This window comes from Erinaceus europaeus, chromosome 3 (genome assembly GCF_950295315.1).
Source record: "Erinaceus europaeus chromosome 3, mEriEur2.1, whole genome shotgun sequence".
NCBI lineage: Eukaryota > Metazoa > Chordata > Mammalia > Eulipotyphla > Erinaceidae > Erinaceus > Erinaceus europaeus.
In genome coordinates, this window is record NC_080164.1 from 182607989 (window position 1) to 182627558 (window position 19570).

General features: G+C 45.3%; 1 protein-coding gene across 1 annotated transcript in view; it reads left to right on the forward strand.

Annotated features, from left to right (window-relative positions):
- CLNK (cytokine dependent hematopoietic cell linker) overlaps positions 1–19570 on the forward strand; it is a 75760-nt gene that overhangs the window by 27464 nt on the left and 28726 nt on the right. Inside the window, exon 7 of the mRNA XM_060188467.1 lies at positions 17653–17671. Within this exon, the coding sequence (XP_060044450.1) occupies positions 17653–17671 (19 nt within the window). The remainder of the gene's footprint in view (positions 1–17652; positions 17672–19570) is intronic.

The window sequence follows — 19570 nt, forward strand, 5'->3', positions numbered from 1 at the left end:
ACTTATCTCACCCACCACCAAAATTCCAGTGTCCTGGTACCAGAGACCCCTCCACCCATCTCCCCACACGCTCCTCCACTTTCACTCCAATCAGCATCATAGTTTTCAGGGTCTAAGAGTCAGTCTGGTTGTTATTACTAAAAAAAAAAAAAATCCATTTGTTTTTGTTTTTTAATTTTTTCAATAACTTTTTAATATTTATTTTCCCTTTTGTTGCCCTTGTTTTTTATTGTTGTTGTAGTTATTATTGTTGTTGTTATTGATGTCCTCATTGTTAGATAGGACAGAGAGAAATGGAGAGAGGAGGGGGAGATGGAGAGGGGGAGAGAAAGACAGACACCTGCAGACCTGCTTCACCACCTGTGAAGTGACTCCCCTGCAGGTGGGGAACTGGGGGCTCAAACTGGGATCCTTACACCCTTCCTTGTGCTTTGTGCTACCTGCACTTAACCTGTTGCACTACCGCCCAACTCCCTACATTTTACTTTTTAAAAATATTTATTTATTTATTTAGCTATTCCCTTTTGTTGCCCTTGTTGTTTTATTGTTGTAGTTATTATTATTGTTGATGATGTCATCATTGTTGGATAGTACAGAGAGAAATGGAGAGAGATGGGGAAGACAGAGAGGGGGAGAGAAAAACACCTGCAGACCTGCTTCACCACCTGTGAAGTGACTCCCCTGCAGGTGGGGAGCCGGGGGCTCGAACTGGAATCCTTACGCCGGTCCTTGTGCTTCACACCACCTGTGCTCAGCCCGTTGTGCTACCGCCTGACTCCCGTTTTTTAATTTTTTATTATCTTTACTTATTGAATAGAGACGGCCAGAAATTGAGAGGGAAGGTGGAGACAGAGAGGAAGTGAGACAAAGAGACACCTACAGCCCTGCTTCACCACTCATGAAGCTCACCCCTGCAGATGGGGACCAAGGGCTCGAACCCAGGTCCTTGTGGATGGTAACATGTGTGCTCAGCCAGGTGTGCCACCACCCAGCCCCTGTTTTTGTTCTCTTGTAGTCTCACCCTCTCCCCATTTATGGGGGTTAATGGTTCATAATACAATTGTTGATATATTGGCACCACCTCTCATCTCTCCATGACAGGCGTCTGCAAAACTCTCCCAACATGGGTGACTTTTCATCCCCTACACCAGGACCCTGGAGTGCTTCCACCCCATTCCTCCTCCTCTTCCCCAGAGTCCTTTGCTTCTGTGCAACAGTTTACATTATTTTTTGTTCCCAGTGTGAATGACATCATCTGGTAATAGTCTTTCATTTCCTAACTAATTTCACTTAGCTTAATCACCTTGCATTCCATCCTTCCGGCCCTAAAAGGTACCATGTTGCCTTTTTTAAGGACAGGGTAAGATTCCCCAGAGGATATCTTCTGAAGCTTCTTTATCTGGTTATCTATGTATGGATACTTTGTTTCTGCATCATGGCTCTTGTGAGTAGAGCAGTCATGAACAGGGGTGCACATGCCCTTTTGCACAGGTATCTTCATACCCTTTGGATATGTACCTAGCAGTAGTTTTGCTGGAGCCAGAACGTATTTCCGCGTTCATTTGTTCAAGTCTCCACAGGCTCTGCCCCAGTTTGCATTCCCATCAGCAGTGGAGCAGAGCTCCTTTTTCTCCACAACCTCTCCACCACCTGTTGTTTCTAAGTCTTTTAGGAATCAGGTGGCATTCCCTGGTATTCTATGTATGCATTTCCCTAATTTAAATAAAAGTGATGTCAGGCTTTCCTTGTTGGGCCTTCATTTGTCATTAAAGAAAATGGCAAGACTGGGGTGGGGGGTGCATCTGATTGAGCACACATGTTACAGTGCACAAGGACCCAGGTTTAAGCCCCCAGTCCCCACCTGCATGGAGAAAGCTTTGCAAGTGGTGAAGCAGGGCTGCGGGTGTCTCTCTGTCTCCCTTCCTCTCTAACTCTCCCTTTCTTCTCCATTTCTGACTGTCTCTATCTAATCAATAAATAAAGGTAATAAAATTTTTAAAGGGGGGGGGGAAATTGTGCTTATTAAAGAGAGAGAGAGAGAGAGAGAGAGAGAGAGAGAGAGAAAAGAAAATGACAAGACCAAATCAGGACATTTCTTGTTAAAACCAAGATGAGGTTCAGACCACCCAGCATCCATATCAGCTTCTCATTAGCCCAACTGGAAGAAGAACTTAGCCATATCAGCAAACACTCTCTAAAACACCAGCTCAGGAGATGACAGGTGGTGGAGAGGTTGTGGACAAAGGGGAGCTCTGCTCCACTGCTGGGGGGGGGGGGAATGCAGACTGGGGCAGCCCCTTTGGAAGACTGTATGCAGAGTCTTTAAGCAAATAAACATGGAATCACCTTATGCTCCAGCAATACCACTCAGGCATTTATCCAGTGGGCACTCAAACACTAATTTGAAGGAACACATGCAGCCCTGTGTTCACAACAGCTGAAGAGTGGAAGCATCCTAAATGCCCATCAGCCGATAGCTGCATAAGGAAGTTAGGGGGATATGTAACCCATGGAATGTTACTCTACAATCAAAAAAAAAAAAAAAAAAGATGATATTGTGTCCTTTGGGAGAAAATGGATGAGACTGTGCTGCCGGGCTAACATGATGTTGTTTTCGATGGGTTATGTTGTTTTCGCCGGGCTGGCTTCACGGGCGGGTAACAGACGGCCGGGGACTCACGGCTGGGTTGTACGAAGTATCTCTTTATTCATGCAGGACGCAGCACAATCTAAGCCGAGCTGAGCTAAACTAAAGGTACCCTAAAACTCACAATGCTGTCTTTATATATACTTGCCAAGTAGGGTGGAAACAGGATGTGACATAGAGAGGGTAGAGAGAAAAGTGACTGGTGAAAATCAGAGTGTGACAAGGAGAGGATCAGGGTGTGACAAGGAGAGGGCGGAGCAGGCGAGAATCCTATCACTGAACCACCAATGCCCTGGAGGGAGGGTGGTACTTGTTAACAGTGGTTATGTAAATAGAATGCAGTGGTTATGTAAATAGAATAGTGTTAAGCAGGGGGGATTTAAACCAAATGAAACAGAAGGGGTCTCATGCATACCAACAACATGAGGGTATTTTTTCCCGGGCACAGGCTCTCTGGGTTGGAAAGAACTCGACCGGAGCCAACCTGGACTGCTGCTTACTCAGCGACGTGGGAGAGGAACTAGGAATTCGTGGCAGAGTGGGAACGCAATGCAGTGCCTTTATATATATATCAGAGACAATGCCTTTATATCTTTTGAAATGGAAGTGGCAAGTTGGAAAAGGAAATGGCTAGGAAAGGGAGTGGAGATAAGGAAAGAGCATGAAGGTAGAAAGCTTCCATAGAACCTGTTGTGCAGGTTTTAACCATCGGGATTAATTAATACCCTGCAGGCAGGGCAGGTCTCAGGCAAAACCATGACTATGTAAATAGACCATAGTATCAGCAATGGAGGATGGAGCAGAGACGGGGGGCTGCCCTGTGGGACTATGTGAAAGCTTGGTAGAGCTTAGGGGAGCTCTCCCATCCTTGGATGGAGGTCTGGAAAGACACCCCACTTGTTAGCCTCTCTCCCTATAGAGATGAGCCAAGAGGGAAAAGTCTCCCAGACTCAGTTTCTCCTTGTTAGTCTCTCAAGCTCACAGAAAGCCTACAAGCCTCTCACATTTTGTTTCCCTTGCTAGCAGGCCACATGGCTGCCTGCTTGAGGGTTCACTCAAAGTTCACACATCCACTTCACCTTTTCATCATAAAGGAGAAGACACTGTATCACACACCCCAGCAGTGAGACCCCCCGTATTCTATTTCCTGTGTCCTTTGATATCTGTGATTTACATCAAGTTTTGTTTTTCTTCTTCTCTACCTCACCTTACTGGTTTAACCCTATGCTTCTCTCAAATGCCTTTGGATAGTTAACTCTCCTGCATCATGGAGACTAATCATTTTGACGTTTATGTATCGCATCAACTCTTGTCATACCAGCCCCCTACCATAGGGGCAAGCTGACCTTTAAGAAACCTGTAGTTTCTGATATATGTGAAAAATGTTCTTTGTTTAAGTCTCTATAAAAACCTGTACTCTTCTCCCAATAAATGAATGTTTGTACCAGAATATTCCCTGATGTCTCCTTTCTGAGTCGTGTGGTCCCTAGAACCAGCAAGGGAGGGTCAGAGGCTTACCCCCTGGTTGGAGCCACTCCACGTGAGCCCAAGCACTGACCATCACTATGCTATCTTCCCAGCCTCACCCTAGCTTCCCATATCTAACACAGTGCTTCTTCTGAGCCAAAAACAAGCCTCACAATCCCACTAGCCACTTTGAAGCCCTCCCAGCAGTGTGGAGACCTTGAGACATTTGTATTTTATTCCTGAACTGTCCATAGTTATAATGCACTGGCTCATTTTGAGAAAGAGAATGAAAGCCAGAGAAACACTCTGGTATGTGCAGCACTGGGGATTAAATGCAGAACCTCACAAACCACTGGGCTGCTATAATTCATTTTTAGATGCAGTAAGCACCTGGCCTAGGACAGTTATCATTCATTTCATTAACTCCTGCCACCAGCTCTAGAGTGCGTGACTTTCTTGTGTGTGTGTGTGTGTGTGTGTGTGTGTGTGTGTTTATTTAGTGATTTAATAATGATCAATAAGATTGCAGGATAAGAAGGGTACAATTGCACACAATTCCCACCACCAGAGTTCTGTATCCCAGCCTCTCCCTATTCGCTATCCTGGGACTATGAACCAACGATCTTTATAGGGAGCAGAAGGTGGGAGTTCTGGCTTCTGTAATTGCTTCTCCACTGGACATGGGCATTGGCAGGTGGATCCATGCCTCCAGCCTGTTTCTGTCTTTCCCTAATGGGGTAGGGATCTGGAGAGGTGTGGTTCCAGGACATATTGGTGAGGTCATCTGCCCAGTGAAGTCAGGATGGTGTCATGGTAGCATCTGCAAATTGGTGGCTGAAAAGCATTAAGATATAAAGCAGAACAAACAGTTTAAGAAACAGAAACCTCAAGATAAGCATAGAGCAGATGAAACTAAGGGTCTTCATATGGGCAGAAACTAGGAAGTCTATTTTAGATATGTTCCAAGGTGACCTTGATTTAAGTAATTTTTGACTGAGTCCGATAGCTAACATGCAGGTGGACTAAAAGTATTGTCTGGGAAGATGGTGTCAGAGTTGGGAATAGGACCAGAAAGCTGGATCAGGGCATAAAGTAGCTCCCAAATTCAGGAAGGGTCAAGCATGTGCCCTGATTAATAACATAGTATGTGCTCACTCAAAATGACTGTCCTAGGTACTGGGCACAAGGTCACTATGATTCATAATTGAGAGAAGAGAGGTGACTTAGGGAGAGTGATACGGCTGGTTTATAAGGAGGGAGGGGGCCACATGCAAGGCTTCTCCATTCATCTCTGGCCCAAAAGCAACCAGGTGATCTCTGGGAATAAGCCCAGCTACATGCAAACAAACACAGAAGGCTGCAGTTCCGTTGACTTTCTCTGGAACAGAAGAAATCTTAGAAGACTGAGCATCTTGCGCCGGGTGGTGGCACACCTGATTAAGCGCACATGTTACAGTGCACAAGGACCCAGGTTTGATTCCCCAGTCCCCACCAGCAAGGGGAAAGCTTCACTAGTGGTGAAGCAGTGATGTGGGTGTCTCTCTGTTTCTCTCCCTCTCTAGAACCCCCTTCCCTCTCAATTTATGACTCTATCTATTCAAGAAAGGAAGGAAGGAAGGAAGGGAGGAAGGGAGGGAGGGAGGGAGGGAGGAAGGGAGGGAGGGAGGGAGGGAGGGAGGGAGGGAGGAAGGAAGGAAGGAAGGAAGGAAGGAAGGAAGGAAGGAAGGAAGGAAGAAAGAGGGAGTTGGGCAGTAGCGCAGTGGGTTAAGCACATGTGGCATAAAGCGCAAGGACTGGTTAGAATCCTGGTTCAAGCCCCCGGCTCCCCACCTGCAGGGGAGTGGCTTCACAGGCAGTGAAGCAGGTCTGCAGGTGTCTCTCTGTCTCTCTTCCTCTCTGTCTCCCCCTTATCTCTCAATTTCTCTCTGTCTCTATCCAATAACAAATAAAATTTAAAAAATTTTTTACATCTTACATTTAAAAGAAAGAAAGAAAGGGAAAAAGAAAGGAAGAAAGAAAGAAAGAAAAGTCTGAGCATCTTTAAGCAAAGCAGAAAGAGTGGTGCCTACTCACCCCCTTTCCACCCACAGCTCTGGAAGGCTGGCTGTGTTTGCACCTGACCATTGAAGGCTCTGATTCCAGCTTCAGGCCCTTAGAACTGGCCCAGCAAACCCCAGGCTCCAACTGTTGTTTCGAAGCCCCACCTGCTAATCCATCTCTGCCAGCTCTGCTTTCTCCATTCCAGTGCCTGCTCCTGGCTGAATGAGACCCCCTCCAGGCAGGAAAATACCATGTAGGTGATTCACTGATTAGCTTAGGCCAAAAGAGAGGGCTGGGCTGTGAGGGTGCTGGCTGGATTTTCTCAACTTTTGGACGATGCCATGATTACCATATTTACAACAGGCTTAATTGTTATTTTTCCCAGTCCACTTTTTCCCCCTGTATATGAGGACAAGTTGGTTTTTCAAAAAAGAAAGAAGGAAAGAGAGAAAGAAAAAGATTGATGCTACTGCAATAAATAACTACCATACAGTTTCAGAGCAAACATGTGAGCCTCAGGGCCCAGGCCATGGCACACACAGAACTAAGCACAAGGACCTGCACAAGAATCCTGGTTCGAGCCCCCGGCTCCCCACCTGCAGGAGAAAGCTTCACAAATAGCGAAGTAGGTCTGCAGGTGTCTGTCTTTCTCTCTCCCTCTCTCCTTTCCCTCCCTCTCAATTTCTCTCTGTCCTAGCTAATAAAATGGAAAAAAATGGCCAGCAAGAGCAGTGGATTCATAGTACTGGCACCAATCCCCAGTGATAACCCTGGAGGCAAAAAAAAAAGGGAGAGAGAGGAGAAAGGAAATGTGAGCCTCTCTGTTGGAAGGGAAGAGAAAGCATTGTTAGAGCAGTTTCTGAATCATCTAACTGCCCAGCTGAGACTCCTGTCTTGACATAACAAGGAGACAGGAGGAAAAGCGCTTCCCAGCCATGTCTTTATGCAGCTGCCTTAGCTTGGGACATACATCACGTGTGATCACTGGAGTCTGCCACGCTCAGATTTCTGGCTACAGCCGCTCACTCTGGGAGGCTCCTGTGTGCATTCTCTCCTGTTGTTCCATGTCAGTTTGTCCCCCATTTACCCTTTAAAAAATATATATTGTCAGGAGCCGGGCGGTAGCGCAGAGAGTTAAGCACAAGTGGCACAAAGCACAAGGACCCGCGTAAGGATCCCGGTTCGAGCCCCCGGCTCCCCACCTGCAGGGGAGTCGCTTCACAGGCGGTGAAGCAGGTCTGCAGGTGTCTGTCTTTCTCTCCCCCTCTCTGTCTTCCCCTCCTCTCTCCATTTCTCTCTGTCTCAATCCAATAGTGACAGCTATAACAGCAATAACAACCACAACAAGGGCAATAAAATGGGGAAAATGGCCCCTCCAAGAGAAGTAGATTCGTAGTGCAGGCACCGGGCCCCAGCGATAACCCCTGAGGCAAAATAAATAAATAAATATATGTATATATATATACATATATATATAGTATTAATGATTTTAAAAATTACAGTATAACAGGGGTATAATTCCACAACATTCCCACCACCACTAGAGTTCTGTGCCCCCATTCCCTCCAGTGGGAACTGCAGTAGTTCTTCCAAGGCCACAGAGAGAGGCTGCTGATATAGATCTGTCTCTACATAAACATATAGCCCATTTTTATTCAGTTGTATGGCCCTGCCTTCACATCCTACGTCACACCTACATCCATTACTACTTCTGAGTGTCCTTCCTTTTTCCTCTTCCCTCTCAGAGAAGCAAAGCAGAGCCTGACTTCCTCTGGTGTTACACAGATTCTCTTCCCTGGGAATGATGCCATAAAACAAAGATTCCTGGTGACAAACATTTCTGGCCCCAGTGGCATTGGGGTTCAGAGGCCTCTGGTTATCTAACACTTTCCCATTCTGGAAGAATGGATGGAAAAATTTCCCAATTTTCTCTTTATTATTAGTTTTTATCATTTTTTTATTTATTTATCGGAGACAGCCAGAAATCAAGAAAAAACGGGGGGAGATAGGAAGAGACAGAGAGACACCTGCAACACTGCTTCATCACATGTAAAGCTTTCCCCCTGCAGGCAGGGACGGGGGCTTCAACTCAGATGCTTGTGCATTGTGACATGTTCATTCAACCAGGTGCACCACCACCCAGCCCCTCCCAATTTATGTTTGAGAACACGGCGACACAGAGTGGTCACTGCGTCAAGGGAATCTCACGGGCATGTCACTGGCGTTTCCTTCAAGCTCCAGCCGTCTCAGTGACTCCAAGTGCAGGGCTCATCCCCTAAGTCATGGAGCTCAAGGGTCTGAGGTCATATAAAGCACCCTTTTGTCTACCTTTGGTTTTCCAGGCAAACATGCTTAGTACAAAAGTATGCACTTTGAGGATCTGGGCTAAGAAAAATTGTGGATTTGTGGATTTTGAGAAGCCAAGATTCTCTCAGAGAAATGATGCATCGAGACGTGGCTCACCAGGTTAAGGACACATAGTACAAAGCACACGGGTCCAGGGTCGAGCCCCTGGCTCCCCACCTGCAGGAGGGGACGTTTCACGAGCAGTGAAGCAGGTCTGCAGGTGTCTGTCATTCTCTCCCCCTCTCTATATTCCCCTCCCCTGTCAATGTCTCTCTGTCCTCTCCAATTAAAAAAAAAAAAAAGGAAGGGAGGGAGTCAGGCGGTAGCGCAGCAGATTAAGCACACGTGGTGCAAAGTGTAAGGAAGGGCGTAAGGATCCCGGTTCAAGCCCCCTACTCCCCACCTGCGCCTTTAAATATTTAACTTGTTGGATGTTTATATACTTCAAATGCTGATGGGAGAGAGAGAACCCCTGCCAAGTTTAAGCTGTAACAAGTGATTTTTAATTTTTGAATGTCTTAATGAAATAAACACTGAGAAATGCAAGCTCTCTAAAATACTTCAGACTCTTCAAAAAAAAAAAAAAAAAGTCCACCATAGCCTGACTCTACAAACCTAAGAATCAAACTAAGGATATGTTTTCCATCAAAGTGGTGTTCTCAGTATGTCAGAAGCTGCAAGTTGCCAGTGGCTGACTTTACACACTAAGACTCTGCCCCACTGAAGCCAAAGATAATTCACAAATAGGTGTTTGTTCTACTTCATTACATCTGATATTTCTTTATCTTCTCCTCTGCCCCACTAAAAGGGAGGTTCCCCCATACCCTACTCAGCTCATCTGACCTTGGCCACATTTTCACAGGGCCTCCAGAATGCTCAACATGTTTATTTTTTTAAGATTTCTTCAGAAGGGGGGGGGGGTGGTTAATGCCAGAATTAAACTTAGGGACCTGATGCTCTCAAACCCAGAGCTTCATGCACTGCACCACCTCCCAGGGCCCAAAATCTTAATTATTATTTTGCCTTCAGGGTTATTATTGGGGCTTGGTGTCTGTGGCCTCCACTGCTCCTGTGGCCATCTTTTTTATTTTTATTTTTGGATTGGACAGAGAGAAATTGAGAAGGGGAGGGTAGACAGAGAGGGAGAGAGAAAGATAGACGCCTGCAGACCTGCTTCACTGTGAAGCGAACCCTCCCCCCTGTAGGTGGATAACTGGGAGCTCGAACCAGGATCCTTGATCGGGTCCTTGCACTTCATACTATGTGTGCTTAGCAGGCACACCACCTGGCCCCTAACATTTTTATTTTTGTCTCTAGCAATCCTGACACTGACTCTCTAAACTCAATACCTCTGTGGCCATTTTGTAGAAATGCAAAAAGAAGCCTCTGAGTTTAATTAACTCATCAGTTACAGCAAAAGCGTGGAGTCTCTTTTGAGAATGACCCAGTGTCCAGGCTACCAGATTCTAGGTTGAAGGCTTTGTCTGTCACCCCATGGTGTGCATGTGTGTGTACGTGTTGAATCTTTTCTTCTTCTTCTTCTTTGCCTTCAGGGTTATTGCTGGTGCTTGGTGTCAACACTATGAACCCACTTCTGGAGGAGGTCATTTTTTTTCCATTTTATTGGATAGGACAGAAAGAAATTGAGAGAGGAGGGAGAAGTAGAGGAAGAGAGAAGGATAGACACTTGCAGACCTCCTTCACTTTCGTGAGCCCCACCCCCAGGTTTCTCCGGCTGTTGGGGAGCTGGGGGTAGAACCTTGATCCCTGCGTGAGTCCTTGTGCTTAGCACTATGTGTGCTTAACCAGGTGTGCCACCACCCGGCCCCCATGAATCTTCTTTCTGGATCTATATTCTTCTCCCCACATGCCTTCCTGGGGTTCTGTAACACCTGACAACTTCCTATCTAAAACTCATTCCATTTCTTCAAAACAAACAAACAAAAACTCCTCAATGTGAATGCCAAGGTCACCGTCAGATGGTGCTCAGGAGACTTGCCATGAAAAGTCACATGTCAGCGGCTACGGAGACGTCCTTTGAATTCTCTTAATGAAAATAGCAAGCTCAGCCTTCTTGTCACCACCTTTTATAATGGCTCATAACTTCTTCTCCTGCACTTAGGAAATTATGAGAAAAATAATCTGGCTTGGGTTTTATAGAACAGTGATAAATGCCACCCCTGGACTATGGGCTATTAACTTGGCAATGAAGAGGTCATCAAATGTTTTCAAGGACTCAATAATTTTATCTTGATGGGTACAATTATATTTTATGCAACCCTGTTTTTCTTCTTCTTGCAGACAGATAAACTTAAGGAACTTAAGTGAGGTAAGTGGTAACTGTGTCCTAGTAACAAAGAAGGTAAGTTTTTTTTTTCACATTAAGTATCTGTGACAGGAAAGCTTTGTCTTCTAAACCTGTAGCACATTTTACTTCTCAAAATAGCTGTGCTCACAATGTCCCCTTTACCCATGTTTAAAGTTGAGAAGGCCAAGGCAAAACAAGGCAACATCTGCTGGTTTTAATTACACATATATTAGTGATTTCATAGTGATTAAATCTAGGTTTTGAGCCAAGATCCCAATTCACCAGCACACCCAGCACTTGCTTGTACAGTGTGCCCCGTTCCCAGGGAATTTATGTCTCTACCAGTAATTCCCAGTCTCCAACATAACAGAAATAAATTGCTGGCACTGTGTTAAACCTTTTTTTTTTCCATCTTCACAAGAAAGACAGGGCCACAAGGTAGAAGAGAAATATAATACAGTGTCATGCAGACTGGCATTAAATCCTGCTCTGGTCTTTTATGCTTGTTTGTTTGTTTACTTTTACTTATTTATTCATTTTGCCCCCGGAGTTATTGCTGGGGCTCAGTGCCAGCACTACGCACCCACTGATCCTGGAAGCCATTTTTTCCGTCTTATTGGATAAGACAGAGAGAACTTGAGAGAGGAGGACAAGACAGAGCGGGAGAGAGGCAGAAAGACACCTGTTTCACCGCTTGTGAAGCATCCCCCTGCAGGTGAGGAGCTGGGGACTTGAATCCTGATCTTTGTGCTTAGAATTATATGTACTTAACTGGGTGCGCCATCACCCAGCCCCCCTTCAATTCTACTTTGCAACCTACTACTTTAAGGAGTTTGGGCGTGTCCCCGACACATCTCTTGTTTTTGTTTTCTTGTCACACACGAATTTGCGAAGTCGCTGTGGTAAAGATACATTCAGGTAAAGAGTCGAGGCTCAACAAATGCCATGAAAGTCGGTAAGACTTTCCTAGAGTGCCCTAAGCCCTTTACTTCCTCCCAGCAAGATAGCAGGTCTGTCACGGCTGATAGAAAGTCTGTCCAGGGGGGTGGGTGGTAGCACACCGGGTTAAGCAAGGATCCCAGTTCAAGCCCCCGGCTCCCCACCTGCAAGGGGTGGGGGGAGCTTCACAAGTGGTGAAGCAGGTCTGTAGGTGTCTGTCTTTCTTCCCCCTCTCTGTCTTTCCCCTCCTCTCTCCATTTCTCTCTGTCCTATTCAGCAACATCAACAACAATTATAATAACAGCAACAATGGGAAAAAAGATGGCCTCCAGGAGCAGTGGATTCGTAGTGCAGGCACCAAGCCCTAATGATAATCCTGGAGGCAAAAAAAGAAAAGGAAAGAAAGGAAGGGAGGAAGAAAGAAAGAAAGAAAGAAAGAAAGAAAGAAAGAAAGAAAGAAGGAAGAAAGGAAGGGAGGGAGGGAGGGAGGGAGGAGTGTCCAGCACGGCTGGTCTCAGATTATCCCGCTCACATTGCCTCCTGAGCAATTCTGTTCTCATCTTGGCATTTGGTCTGTTCACTTATACCCAGACCACAGGGGCTGATTCCTTGGCTGTCTTTCACTGCTTGCTGTGTAAGAGTGCTAACTTAAAACTATATCTCTACCCCGAGGCTCACTGAAGACATTTAGTACCTTGAATCTGTAAGACAGTCAAGTGAGGAAAGATCACATTCAACTGTTGAGTGAGAGGGCCACTCTGGTTCCTTTTTAGACCTTGCTTATCTCCCCCTTTTCTTGGAATTGATGCATTTTTCAAGGCAGGGGAAAGTGGGGGTCATGCTCTACTGTTGGAAGAACCTGCAAAATTCAAAGGACTCCACCCTTTCTTCCTGTAGTTTGGCTTCATCATGTGTCCCAATAGCTGACAAGTGCCAGCCACTCTAGATGAGTTAAGGTCCAAGACTGACAGGTCATTCTGGGAGGACAATAACCCACTCTCTGAGTCACTAACAAGAAAAAAGGAAGGGGGGGGGGGCAGCCTTCGGAAGCAAGTACCAAGCAGAACTGTCTTCACTGCAGCTCTGCTTGGCATTGTGCTGAGAGAGTAGAGCCAAGTCAGCTGACTCTCTCTCTCTCTCTCTCTCTCATAAAACCAGACCACTGCTCAGCTTTGCTTTATGGTGGTGCCAGGGATTGAACCTGGGACTTTGGAGCCTCAGGCATGAAGGTCTCTTTGCAGAACCATTATGCTATCTACTCCTGCCCTGTGTGTTGCTTTCTTAAATTACATCTTATGGGCCAGAATTCACCCCACAGAAAAAAAGACATTACTCACCCTGGCCCAAATTCACATTCTCACTTTGACATTTTCAGAAAAAGTAGAGCTGGGGCCAGGAGCTGGCACACTTGGTTGAACACATCATGTGCAAAGACCCAGGTTCAAGCCCCTGGTCCCCACCTTCAGGGGACAGACTTCACAAGTAGTCGGGCAGGGCTGCAGATGTGTCTCTCTCTTCCTTTCTATCTCCTCTTCCTTCTTAGTTTCTCTCTGTCTTCAAAAAATACATAAAGAAAATTAAAAAATACATAAATAAAATTAAACAGGAAACAAAGAATCTTACCAGTTGAGTTCCTACAAATCCCTACGAGAAAGAGTCCTCAGAAAGTTCATCAAAACATGCCAGAATGCGAGCAATTAGCATAAGATAAGGCCAGTCTCTGAAAGTCCAAAGGTCTAGGCCCACTCCCCACACCTGTGATTCTTAGAAAACACAGATATGCCTCTCTAGTCTAAACTGAGGAGGAAATAAAGACAAACCTTGAATGTTCTTGTCTCTAAAACAAGGCGGAGGGGGACACAACAAATAAGCTCACCTGGATAGTAAGCCTGGTCGGTCCCACCTGCATGCCAGATCAGAGTCTGGCCCCAGTACATTGGAAGAAGTTTCAAAAGGGAGGGAGAAGGGGTGAAAGAAGGCAAGATAAAGGGATGAAGAAGAGAGAATGGAAGGGCGCTAACAGAGGAAGGGCGCTGACAGAGAAGGCATTACTATTTAACTGGATTCTGCTGATTTTCTTAGCAAAAAGAAGTTATAATAGAGAAACTAGGGTAAGTTCATTCCAGTTATAATTGCAACTAATCTGAAACCCCGAGCCCTCAAGCAAAAATAAAAGTTGACTGGGTCTCAGTTCAATAAAACATCCACCCGTCTCAGAAGCACTGACTCTCAGTCCATTTCCAACTCTGCTCCCCTCCTTTGAAGAGGCTGAGAAACACTCATCCGGCTGAGCCCTTTGAGCCTCCAGGTTCAAAGTCTTGGGGAGAAACATAGCAGGGAGGGACCCTCTCAACCACTCAATTGAATAGATGCCTCGCCTTTGTGATGCCTGCCTACACTGGCTTTGTGATGAAGCCCATATCCCCTCGGCAGACTCTGGAGGACGCCTCAGTCTTTAGATCCAATAGCCTTGTCTGTGGATTAGTTTCAGACCAGATACTCAGGGTCACTGTGGACTCTTCTTGTCAGGGGCCTGGGTGCCAGGCTGGGGCAGCTCAGCTCAGAGGTGCATGGGAATCTGGGGAAAATGGCACTGTGAATGCAGACCCTAGGTTTTCCTTTTTGATGGACTTCAGATCCCTTTGAAAACGGATTAAAGTGAGTTGGGTCGTAGCACAACTGGTTAAGCGCACATGGTGCAAAGCTCAAGGACTGGCATAAGGATCCCGGTTTAAGCCCCCGGCTCCCCACCTGCAGGGGGGTTGATTCACAGGCAGTGAAGCAGGTCTGCAGGTGTCTATCTTTCTTTCCCTCTCTCTGTCTTCCCCTCCTCTCTCCATTTCTCTCTGTCCTGTCTAACAACGATGACATCAACAACAATAATAACTATAACAACAATAAAAAAACAAGGGCAACAAAAAAGAAAAAAATACATATATATACACACATATATAGAGAGAGAGAGGAGAACTGACTAAAAGACATAGTCCACTGTCGTCACCTGCACTTTTTTTTCTCCCAGATTAATTTCTCTCTTTCCTGAAAAAGTCAGCCTGTAGCAGTGAACCCCCCCCCCCAGTGACAACAAGAAGAGACAAAGAGAGAGAAGGAGAGAAGGGAGAGGAAATTGGTGAGAGGAGGCAAAATAAAGGAATGAAGAAGAGAGAATGGGAGGGAGGACAGGAAGAAGAGAGAAGGCTGTTAGTTCTTCTTCTAGCGTTTGCCCTTCTTCCGTAGCCAGTCAACAGCATCAGGTTGAGCCTGATGTAAAGTTTCGAGACCTCCTTTGAATCTGGAGAGGTGGCAGTCGTTGACTATGTGGGTCATAGTCTGTCTGTAGCCACAGGGGCAGTTCGGGTTGTTAGTGATTCCAGGGATTAAGTGAGAGACCTCTTGCTTCCAAGTCCTATGCACTAAGGCTGTATATCTCCCCAGTTTGATCAGTTCACTCATCTTGAAAGGAAGAGTGATAGCTTTTAATTTCAGAAAGTCCTTGGATCCTACAAGTTCATCCAAGGCCCTCTTCCTTGTTTAAGTAGCTCTGTCTAAATGATACCTGTGGTCCTGCCTGCCTGATGAAGCACATGAAACAGGTATCACTAGTTCAGAAAACTGCAACCAAGTTAGCACAGCAGAAAACGCTAGAGAAGGACCCATTCTCTCTTCTTCATTCTTTATTCCTTTATTTAGTCTCCTCTCACCCCCTTCTTCTCCCTCCCCCACTCCTTTCTCTCCCTATTGTCACTGGGGTGGGGGCATAGAGGTTCACTGCTCCAGGCTGACATTTTCAGGAGAGAGATTTTCCTAAAGAAGGCTGATTTGGCATCCATGCTATCACCGTTCAAGAAAGAGAGAGGACGGGAGTTGGGTGGTAGCACAGTGGGTGAAGAGCACATGGCACAAAGCTCAAGGACCGGCGTAAGGATCCCAGTTCAAGCCCCTGGCTCCCCACATGCAAGGGAATCTCTTCACAGGCAGTGAAGCAGGTCTGCAGGTGTCTGTCTTTCTCTACCCCTCTCTGTCTTCCCCTCCTCTCTCTATTTCTCTCTGTCCTATCCAACAATGATGACATCAATAACAAAAACAATAATAACTACAACAAGGGCAACAAAAGGGAATAAATAAATAAATAAATATTTTTTAAAAAAGAAATAGAAAGGACATGTATAGGAAGATCAATGGACATGCTTAGAGAGCAATGTGAATACTTCATGTTCAGTTTAAAAATAAAAAATGATGTAAGAAAAGAAAGTTAGCCTCACCTCGTCACTTCAATACAATTTTTTGATAATATCTTTACCATATTTAATCAAACCCTTTTCCACAAGCATAGGCACACACTCACACACATAGTGGCATGTAAATATGTCAGAAGACAAGATTCATATATATATATATATATATATATATATATATATAATTTTTATAAGTGATGTAATATCAATTTATAAGATTATAAGATAACAGAGATATAGTTCCACACCATTCTCCCCACCAGAGCTCTGTGTCTCCACTCCCTCCATTGGGAACTGCAGTGGTTCTCCCAAGGTCACAGACAGGGGTTGATATTATAACTAGATATATAGATATATACATATATACATGTATAATTTTTGTGCATTTTTATGCTCCTGCCTTCACTTCCTAAGTCACATATATGCCTATTATTACTTCCAAACATCCTTCTTTTCTTTCCCTCTTCTCTCTCAGATAAGAGATACAGTGCCTGACTTCCTCTGGTATTTTCCATATTTGAAAATATTCTGCCCATGACACACACAGGGGAAAATACAGAATTGGGGACTGAGTAGTGACATACCAGGCAGAATGCACATGTCGCAGTGCAAAATGGTCTAGATTCAAGTTCCCGCTCCCCACCTGCAGAGGGCAAGCTTTAGGATCAGTTAAGCAGTGCTGCAGGTGTTTCTCACTCTTTGTCTCTCTCTCTCTCTTTCCCTCCTTGTTTATCTCTGTCTCTCATTTTTTTTTTATTTCTTTGTTGGGGATCAATTGTTTATAGTTGACAGTAAAATACAATCGTCTGGGGGAGTTGGGAGGTAGCACAGCGGGTTAAGCGCAGGTCGTGCAAAGCGCAAGGACCCACATAAAGATACTGGTTCAAGCCCCCGGCTCCCCACCTGCAGGGGGGTCACTTCCCAGGCGGTGAAGCAGGTCTGCAGGTGTCTGTCTTTCTCTCCCCCTCTCTGTCTTCCCCTCCTCTCTCCATTTCTCTCTGTCCTATCCAATGACAATGACATCAATGACAACAACGACAATAACTACAACAAGGGCAACAAAAGTAAATAAATAAATATTAAAAATTAAATATATTTTTTTAAAAAATACAATAGTCTGTACATGTATAACATTTCCCAGTTTTCCACATAACAATTCAACCCCCACTAGGTCCTCCTCTGCCATCGTGTTCCAGGACCTCAACCCTCTCCCCCCCCCCCCACAGAGTCTTTTACTTTGGTAGAATTGTCTCTCATCATCTATCAGATATTGTCACAAAGAATGGTAGAACCATACAGGCATCAAGGCCCAGGAATAACTTGAGAGGAAATATGAAATGGGGGGGGGGGTGCTATTTAGTCTTTCATAGAATCATTTGTAGATTGTTTTTAAATTTATACTAAAGAGCTGGGAAGATAGTATAGTGGTTTATGCAAGTGACTTTCATGTCTGAGACTCTGAGGTCCTTAGTTCAATTCCTGGAACAACCATAAGCCAACACTGAGCAAGATTCTAGTAAAAGGTAAGATACAATATAAAGATTTTAAATTTTTGTAACATAAATCCTGTCCATGTCTAATTGACTGTTTCAAAAACACTCATAGTAAAAGGTCAAATACTCTGTCACCAAGTGTCATTAAACATTCCTTTTTTCTCTTATTCTCTGAAGGTCCTTGGAACAGAAAAAGGTAAGTTGCTTACATTTGTTTTCTTACGCAAATATATTATCCTGAGTTTTCCTTTCATATTTATAGTGCCGATCATTTTTTAAGGAATAAATATTTGGGGTCTGAGAGGTATAAGCACCTCCACATGGTCCCAGTGGGCCCAAGACTTCAGAGTTGTGCAAAACTCTTGGTGATTCTTGGAGGTTCAGGGCAGGCTGGGTTAGAGATCTTTCTTCCACTACAGAATATTGTAAAAGGTGTTTTGGCTCATTGCTCCAGACAAGCATTTGGTCTCTCCATCATTGATGTCATCTGTAAGACACATGTCCACTCTCCTACACTCTGAGTGAGAGAGGGAGAGAGGAAAGGGAAGAAGGGAGAGGAGAGAGGGGAGAAGGTGATGAAGGGAGAGGGTGAGGGGAGAGGGAGATGATGGGAGAGAGAAAGGAAAAGGGGGAGGGTGAAAGGAGAAAAAGAAGATGGGGAGAGGGAGAGAGAGGGGAGAGTTAAGGAGAGAGAGAGAGGAAGAGGGAGGGAAAGAAAGGGGAAAGGGGAAGAGGAGAGGGAGGAAGAGGGGAGAAAGACAGGAAAGGGAGAGAGGGAGAGGGAGAAGGAGAGGATGGTAAAGGAGGAGGGGGAAGAGGGGAGGGAGAGGAGAGAATAACAGGAGAGAAGAGGGAAAGAGGGGGAGAGGCATAAAAAGGAGGAAAGAAACAGGAGAGAGGGAGAGAGAGGATGTGAAAGGGAGAAGAAGAAGGAGGGGGGAGAAGGAAAAGGAGAGAGAGGAAGATGGAGGGAAAGAAAGGGGAAGGGGGAAGAGGAGAGGGAGAGAAGAACAGGAGGGAAGAGGGAAAGAGGGGGAGAGGCAGAAGAAGGAGGAAAGAAACAGGAGAGAGGGAGAGAGATGAAGTGAAAGGGGGAAAAGAAGAGGGAGAGAGGGGGAGAGGGAAAAGGAGAGAGAGAGGGAGGGAGGGGGAGGGAGAGAAAGGAAAAGAGGGAAGAGGAGTGGGAGAAGGAGATGAACAGGAAGAGGAGGGGGAGAGAGAAGGGGAGAAGGAGATGAGAGGGGAGATGGAGAGAGAGGGAGAGGGAGGGCACAAGGAAGGGGGAAGAGGTGAGGAAGAAAAAGAGGGAGAGGTGGGGAGAGGGAAAGAGGTTCATTCTTGGCAGCTAGCAAGATGCTAAAAACTAGTCCCTTTCTGCCCACCTTGACATATTGTTCATCATTCTTTCGGCACGATGCATGTTGTCAAGAGCTGAATGGCTGTGACCCAAAGAGTCAACACAAGCAGGCTAACTTCAAAAACCAACAAAGTTGGGGTAGGGCTTCAGAAGTCTTCCAGGGTTCGTGCACATTGTATTCTTTCTGTGGGTCTCCAGTTGGCTTATCTTTGTACTAGGAATGTTGAACAGAGCCTATCCTGGGTTTACAGACTTTTCAAATTTTAGGAATCTACTAGCCATTCCTAGTGATTTTTGAAACTCAAAGTAAATTATGTTATTTTCCACGCAAAAATTCAACCTCCTACCCAGCATGATCAGGTGTTGTTGCAGTTCAAGTATTGGTGTGTATTTCCATGAACATGTGTCTTTGTTTCACCTTGAGATATTCTGGGTAGTACTGATGGCATGAGATGACTTTGGGGATAAGGGGTTGGAGGACCCACCACTGGCACCAGCACCACATCGCATCACCACAGTCCCTCAGACAAACGTGTCCAGTTTCTGACCCACCTTGAACACAGAGCAACAACCCACATCACAACACATTGGTGTCTCTATGATTCCTTGACTTTATTACAGAAGGTCACAAAAAGGACCATGTTTTATGAGTTCTCATATGTCATAGCTTTTTATGAGTTCTCATATGTCATAGCGTTATTGTGTGCCCTAGAAAATTCAAGATAGTCGGTTAAAATC